We start from the raw sequence: 8,041 nt of genomic DNA on the forward strand, positions 1-8,041 counted from the left end.
ACAGAGAAGGGCAGACTGTAGGCCACCAATGGAATGTGTCCTGAGGGTCCACGGCACAGAGGAAGCTGAGAAGGGCTGTTTCATTGTGTGAGAGTCACCCACTGAAAAAAGAACCTGAGAGTCTTCCCAGAGTGCTCTTACCAAAAAGTGCTCAACCACTGCAAAGCAGCAGGGGAGTCCTCACCATCTTGAAGTAAACAGGCCAAATGGGATCCTGATAGCATGGCCAGGGAGCCCCATGCCAGGAGTTCAGGACAGCAACTAAGGGTAGAGGGGACAGCAATTCCCATGGGGCAAGAAAATAAAGGGTGGCTAAAGTTAACCCACCCTAGCTTTGTCTACATTAAATTTTCTTAACCTTTCCTACTATTGGTGCCATTGTTAAAAAACTCTATCAGTCCCAGCAATGGTGGGAACAATGGTTGAATTAACCAGAAGCCCTTTTGTCAATGAGACATTCTGAGTTGGGAGCACTGACAGCAGTTCCAAGAATCAGTGTCCATCTCTACAAGGGCTCCCCCTTCTGCCAGCACCAGTAGAAATAAGTAGAAGAAATGTTGGTAACCTGATGTCAACAAACATTCTCCTGCATGGAGTCAGATGACGTCTAACATAGGCGCCATTCCAAAATCATCCAGCAGAGGTCACTCAGCATCCAGCCAGCAGCAGCAAACACCCCTAGGCCCTGGGCAAGACCTCTAGCTGCTTTACAAAACCAAGTACCCAAAATAACTCTTTGCACAGCCACCTTATCATGGCAAGAACAGGTGCAGAAGAGATGGGAAAGGGAGTGAGCAAAGAGATGTCCTGACACAGGACAGCAGAAGGCAATGGCAATCAGATGGGGAGGGGTCAACATACCTCTTGTTGGATCAAACATCTCCGATAGCTCTTTGGGAAGTTCCAGTACTGCAAAGATAAATCAAACTGGTCTGCACTGTGCTGTCAAAGATCTAAAAGGCTAAACTAGTTATCTTTCCCCTGACGCTACCATCCTACCCACTAAAGAAGTCCTGCTCATCCCTGAATCACCCAGAACATTATTCACAAGCAGGAACATTCTTCTGGTACACCCTTTCCCTGCAGAGTTCCCAAGCACACGTGCCAGACAAGAAGACAGCAGTCGACTCAAATGCATGGGGCAAGGGACACACCCATACCTACCCCCAGTTTGGACACAGCAGCTCTGCAAAGGATGGCCACTGAATAAGAGAAATGAGAGGTGGAAGTGACCCACCAGACCAAGTCCTCCTGTCTGCATGGCCAACATGCTTTCTTAGAGAGACTGGGTTGAGCACTCTGATGCACTGAACCTGGACTCTGCATCAAGGGCCAAGGCTCTGCCTGACCTGGTGCAGCAGGCTGAAAATTCTGAAGCAATCTCAGTCATGCTAGAAAGATGGGAGGAGTTTATACACCTATGAAAATACAACTAGTACAAAAGCTTGGACACACTTTATTGTTCCTGAATCCCACCTCACAGAGGCAGGGAGATAACTTGGGACTCTGGAATAAGGACAGGTCAGATATATCTGCTGAAGTTATCAGCATCAACATGTTCTCATTTTAAATGTTATTTGCAGGTTTGAGTCAACACTACTCCGAGATGAAGAGGAGGCAACTCACGCTTCCTTCAGAATCATCTGCAGATACAGAAAGATGCTACAACATCAACTCTACTTGGCTAATGTTTTCACACAGGGTTCTGCTCACAGTACATTTTCTCATGCTCTGTTTGGCCTGGATTTAAGTGTCCCAAGCAGTAGGATTCCCACCACCTTCCCATAGCCTAACCACACTGCTGGAAATTGCTTCCTAACATTAGGCCTAAACATTCCTATGCTTAGATATACACTAGTATCTTTCATACTGCTCCCAAGACTCCCCAATGGTAGTTACTTCCTTTTCAAATCTGCTTGCTAGCTCAAACAGCATTCTTACCTTGGAACAGGCACTTCAACTGTGGTCATTAAAAAACTAATCACCAATTCACCAAGTGCTAACCCATTAAACCAGTCTGGACTGATGCCCTAACAATTACTAGGCGCAGACAAGCAGCTCGCAAAGCCTATGGTCTGTTAGTCACAAGGTGAGGTCTACAACTCTTTGAATCTTGTTGCTCTCTAGTGGCTTAGCCACCACCATGGAGGTATCTGGCCACCTCACTGTCTTCAGCTTATCTATTTTTCCACCCCCAGTCAAAGTGAAGCAGGGCAGCGCTATTATTCCAGCATACTAATGGAAAACTGAGATTGAGGCTATGGGATTTGCCAAAGGTCATATTGGGATTCTGTGGAGGAGCAGGGAACTGAACACAGATGTGAGACCCAGGCTAATACCCTCGCTACTGAATTATTCAACCTCTATGGTCACAGAATGGAGCAGGAGGGGACTGCTGTGCTGAGAGAAGAGATGGGTCTCTCACAAGGGGCTATAGAACTTCCACTTCATTTCCTATGCTCCCAACTCTCACTTCATCTCCTCTCACTGCTTAATTCACCCACCACAGCATGAGGTGTCTCATCCTCAACTTTCCCCTCAGTACATGGATGGATGCATTCCTTGGAATTCCTAGTAGCTAGCTATGTAATACAAGTTATTCTGCTCACCAAGCAGCCACAGATCACAGTGTTAGGCCAGGTGTATTGCAGATGTAGTGGAGTAGACACAAAACAGAGCTAGCTTCCTGGCCTCTTGTCAGGAAAGATTGCTCAGCACTTATCCTAAGAAGTACGATGTTCTTAAGTGACCCGGCTATATTCCAACTCAGTTATTTTCTGCCTCTCTCAATTCCCATAGCAGTGCCAGTTACAGGAAGGATCCTTCTCCAATACATCCTAGACTACTGTATAATGTTACTGTACATTGCAAGATGGCTATTATGTTCCATACTGAAAGGGGCTATATCCCAGTGGTGGGTAAAATGATCTTTAGATATACCACACAAGGGCATCAGGAGGTTTCAGACCTTTGCATTAAAAAAGCATCAGGAACATCTGTGATCAATGGGGACCAAACTTTTTGGCAGATGTGCTACAAATTAGCCTTGCACCCTCCCTAAGTGCCACTCTTATACCCTTCCCCTGCCCACCCTGCTGTTGTGCTTCCTGCCACATGCTCCATCCGCTGCTGTGTTTTCTGCTTCCTTCTTTCCCCCTCATGCTCTCTGCCCCATCTGCTGCTCTGCTTTCTATCCTGTCTGCCACTGTGCTACCCATCCCCTGCCACATGCCACACACAGAGGCTGCCTGTACCACTTGTGGCATGCATGCCACAGGTTGCACCCCCCCCTCCCCCCAGTCTTAGCTGAATGTCACTAGACAGGCCCAGAATGACTAACTCTGAGCAAAGGGGCAAAACTGCAAAAAAAGAGAAGCTCATTATGAGTAGAAATTTCCTCACAGACTAAAGAACAATCTTTTTGGGAAAGGTTGGAAATCCCATGGATTGAGACACTCAAAACTAGAGCAAGAGCTACATAGGAGAGACTGTAAGAAACAACCTGTGCTGACCGCAGGTAATGGGAGGCAACAGGAGACAATATATGCCAAAGAGTTCTTAAGTGCTCTTTGTCAGGGCACTCACTGAAGAGCCATCTCCTTTACAGCAGGTATCTCAGTGTAATAGTAAGGGCTTTACTTAATGCTCATAGCAAGAGTTTTGTATGCTGACTCCATAGTAGGCTGGTATTATAGCACGTAGCTTTTTGCTCTGTGAGAGTGACCGAACCAAGAACCTAGATAGTACAATGTTGTAATACAGCGGAATGTGGTAAACACCAGGTGTGCTGGATCTCGACTCATCCCCAAATTCTTATCTTGAGATAACCAAATCCCTAGTTCGAGATAATGTTATTTACTCCAGACTATATAAGCTGTACATTCTTAAGTTACGGGTAGTTCCTCAACTCTGGCGAGAATCCTGACTTGCGCAGAGCCCAGCGCAGGCTATCACATCCCCAGGATTGAGACACTTCGGGGGCCAGGAGAACTATGCAGGGTGGCGGCTGCTGCCTAGAGCCGATGTGAAAAGACACTTCGGGGGCCAGGAGAACTATGCGGGGTGGCGGCTGCTGCCTAGAGCCGATGTGAAGTGATCATCCTCTCTGCTCTGTCCTATTGCCTGCCTCTGCGAGTATCCTTAAATAAAGCTTTGCAAGAGTGAGAACAACCGTGAGTACATCCTTTGTTCAAGCCTGGGGAATCTTCTGAACCCAGTAGTTCATTCTAAGACACTCAGCAATACCTCCTGCACATTCTCACTGCCCCCATACAGGCCACTCCTCTCAGTGTGGCAGATGTCTGCTCAGCCCTTCCTCTACATTCCAGCTTGCAGAGTCTGACTGAAGCTTCTTCTCAGCTGAAGCAGAATGGAGCTCAGCCTATTTCTATAGAACCAGCAGCCTCTCACTCCCTTGTCTTTAATAGAGCCTAGCCCCCAGGAGCAAAGCCAATACTCACTTTCTGTGGGATCAGGCTTGATTGGCTCAAAGGAGGTAGAGGGGTTGGGCAGGATGGAGCTGCTGTCCAGTGAGGCAGATGACTGGAGCGGCTGAGTATCTAACGCAGCTGTCCGAGTGGCTGATGCAGATACCAAGCTGAGTTGATCGAAGTCGCTGGTGCTCTTGGACTCTGATACTGAGATGCTGCATTCTAGAACAAATCATGGCGTAACCCATGGATATGACTGCACAGAGCCCAGGTATGCATGACTCTAATATGCAAACAACACAGCAGCAGGTGCAGGCACCAGCAAACCCACACCACACCACAGATCTTCCCCTGCACTAGCAAACACAGATGTTGTGCACTTGGAACAAATGCATGAAGAAAACAAGGGCTTTTCCTCCTTCACTCTGGAGAAGCCTCTGTGCCCCAGGTCCCTCTACTACTCATGCATGCTGACACTCCTTCAGCATCTAATGAGACATCAGGACGAGCCAGTGATGACATCCGACAAAACCACTGCAGCGAGGAGAGGGGAAAGTTGCCCCCCCACCATCCGGAGGCTGCCTCCCTAGCACTTGCCAGCCCAGAGAACAAGAGGAAAAGGCTTATGGACTCATCTATTCACTGGAATTCACACATGCAGTCTGGTCTGTGCATGCACACATCTGCATGCATGTAAAGGAGCCATCTATGTCTGTTTAATCATCCAAGTGATCCTCACATCAGGACAAGTCAGAAGTGCTTCTCTAGCTGCTCCCCACTCTCCCTCCCTCGATTTCCAGCTGGCTTTTCCCATGCATCTGGCCTTCATCCTGCCCATTCTCATTTTTCACATAGCTGCTCCTGCCCTCACCTGTGCTTGTAGTTTTCTGTGTAGCAGGGCTATGGTCCTGAGTGCTGGTGGGTGTGGGGGTGGACGGCTGTGTGCTGCTGGGAACGGATGCTTCCTGGAAGTGGGCAAGAGGTGGTACTGGGGGTTTAGAGGGCACAGCTGGCTGGCACTGGATGAGGTCTTCAGGGGGAGGGACAGGTAGCACTACAGGAGGGGAGCTCCATGCATCTTTGTTCACGAGGAGGACATCAATTGGACCGCTTGTGCTTTTCAGATGGATCTGATATTTCGTCTGTCCATTCAGGCCCTAAGGAAAGCAGGAAGCAAAGTATTTACCACACATTGACTGGACTTAGAGGGGAAAGGCCTATTCCCTGGAACAGCTCAGCACGTTAAGGGAATCCCTTCCTAACAGATTTGCCCTCTCTTCCCAGAGCTATCCTTATTTCAATCATAAAAGAAATCAAAGATCCACTCAGGCTTAGCAGCCCACTGAGCTAGCATTATTATAATATGCCAGCTTCTATAGCTGGCAGCAGACAAGAATAATGTGGCAAGCATCACATCTGGCTACCTTTACCTCCTCAGCCCAAATGAGAGGTGCCCTTTTGTAGCTGAGCTGACTGAAGGGTGGGTGGCCTTGTGTACGAGTCCAGAATAAGGCTAAAACTCACCCCTCTGAAACAACAGCAAGATGCCTTAACTGTTCTGCCACTAGGCCCTCCCCTTACTGCAGCACACCCACAATGTTTCCCATCCCCCATCCCCCAAACAGCACAGCTCCTGGCAAGTGATCAATGCCATATCCTTCCACAGAACACCCAGTGCCTTCACCTCCATCACACTCTGTATCACCGCCTTCCCAGCCTGCTCAAGTCCAGCAAGCCCCCCTCCCAGCATACACAGCTGCATCACCCACCTCAGGAATGGGAACCTCTAACCGAGTGCCTGATGGAGCTCGAATTGCCAGGAGGGTGTCTCCTGAAAAAAAAGACAAATTGATTAGCATTTTGAAGGGTGCCTCTGGCTGCTGGGTAACAGCACATGCTGTTAGGAAGCCAAGCTCTCCCTGAGAACCCTGCAAGATGCATGAATGAAAGAGCCTCCATACAATACAGAGGCAACCAGTGATCAGACAAGAAATGTTATTAAGCTCCATAGGAGAATATATTCCCAAACACAACAGGATAGAACAGATGGCAAAGCTGTTGTTCTACAGTTGCACAGAATTGTCTCCTTATGACACAGAGCTTCTGATTGCAGTGGCAGAGCTGGAATATAATGGTATTTGATCCTGGGGGTTAGGGGAACAATATAGCATTGTATCTTCCCTGAGACCAGGCAGCCAGGCTGGGGACCAGCTGCATTCTGCTACCAACTTCTTCCTGGGAAATCAGAGAGCACAGGTGGAAGACCCAGTCAAAATACAGCACTGTCTGCTGTCACAAGGCAAAAGAGCTCACAGCCAACAAACCAGGCAGAGCAGTGCCTCATCTTCTCACCTGTGAAGCACTTGCAGATATCTTCATGGGTCACATAGGCTAACGTTCCTGTAGTTAAGGAGAAAGGCTACAACTTCCTGTAGAGACAGAGAATTCAAACAGCACCTGGCATTTCCTTTCTACATACAAAAATGCAATTCCTAGAAGACTCTCCATGCCAGTGCCAAGGTCTCTGAAGTGGTCTGGAGGGGAGGTCTGCCACCAGCCAGACCACTTCTAGTGCTGGGCTTATCACATCTCACTAAGGAGGGTTAGCACGCATATATGAAATTTGCAACAGCAGCTCAGTGCTTGAGAAAGTAGCACTGGCAACTCAGCTGAAGCCCGTTTTCCTTCTGGGTCAGTTCTGATGCTGTGCCTCAGCATAATGGTAGGGGACACTACATGGCCAGAGGTGGCCCTTTAGGTGGGAGGATCTTTACATATCCCAAAGCAATGCCTCAAAGGTAAGGGGTAACAGCATGTCTGGAGAGAATTCCTACCCAGGTAATTTCACGCACTTTCTTAAATTCTCCCTGTAGTTTCACATGGGTGTTTTTCTTCACTTGCTGTTACACAGCTGGGTCAAATTAAGCTTTTAGTCAGCTTGCAGATGGCACCTCAGAAGTGGCTGAAGTTATGGTTGGAGTCAAGTAATTCCTGTAATAAAGTCTGAACAGCAGTGCTTTATAGCCTCTGAGGAGAACGATGCCCCAGAAAAGCAAGGTCATTATCACAACATTAGGACTGGAAGGAGGCAGCTGTACCCCAAATCCCACAGGCAGCATGCACCCAAAACCTAGGGGTGCACCAATGAGGACTTTTTTGGCCAATACTGATGGCCAATTATTTATCAGACGTATCCGTCAATACTGATCTGATAGTCAATATACAGCCCAGCAGCTTGGAAAGCAGCATCCGGGTGGTAAGTTGAGGAGGTGCACATAGAGGCACCCACAGTGAGGGAGGAAGTGGAGCTGGGGCAGGGCACAGGACAGAGCTGCAAAGCAGCTTGTCCAGGGGTGTGGAGAGGCTTCATGCCACTGTGTGCACCCTGGAGGAGGCATGGGGGGGACATGTGCCTCTGGGATTTGTGTGCGGGACAAGGGTAGGATGCCTGCTGTGGGCTCAGGGCTCGGGGCTGTGTTGGGATCTTCCTGGCAGGGGCTGGGCCAGGGCTGTGCTTGGGGTGGGTGGCAGCAGTGCTGAGAGGAGGGGCCCAGCTGTAGCCCACCCCCTGACCTCCCTCCCAGCACCACTGCTGCCCACCCTGCCCCCCC

The 8,041-nt window shown here is 48.9% G+C and overlaps 1 protein-coding gene across 1 annotated transcript in view; it reads right to left on the reverse strand.

Moving 5' to 3' along the window:
- E2F4 (E2F transcription factor 4) overlaps positions 1 to 8,041 on the reverse strand; it is a gene marked incomplete at its 5' end in the record, with an annotated part of 15,884 nt that overhangs the window by 4,217 nt on the left and 3,626 nt on the right. The window contains 5 exons of the mRNA XM_025209433.1: positions 862 to 909; positions 4,461 to 4,652; positions 5,302 to 5,587; positions 6,200 to 6,261; positions 6,783 to 6,826. Of these exons, the coding sequence (XP_025065218.1) occupies positions 862 to 909; positions 4,461 to 4,652; positions 5,302 to 5,587; positions 6,200 to 6,261; positions 6,783 to 6,826 (632 nt within the window). The remainder of the gene's footprint in view (positions 1 to 861; positions 910 to 4,460; positions 4,653 to 5,301; positions 5,588 to 6,199; positions 6,262 to 6,782; positions 6,827 to 8,041) is intronic.

The sequence above is a fragment of the Alligator sinensis genome, unplaced genomic scaffold (assembly GCF_000455745.1).
Source record: "Alligator sinensis unplaced genomic scaffold, ASM45574v1 scaffold642_1, whole genome shotgun sequence".
Taxonomy (NCBI): domain Eukaryota; kingdom Metazoa; phylum Chordata; order Crocodylia; family Alligatoridae; genus Alligator; species Alligator sinensis.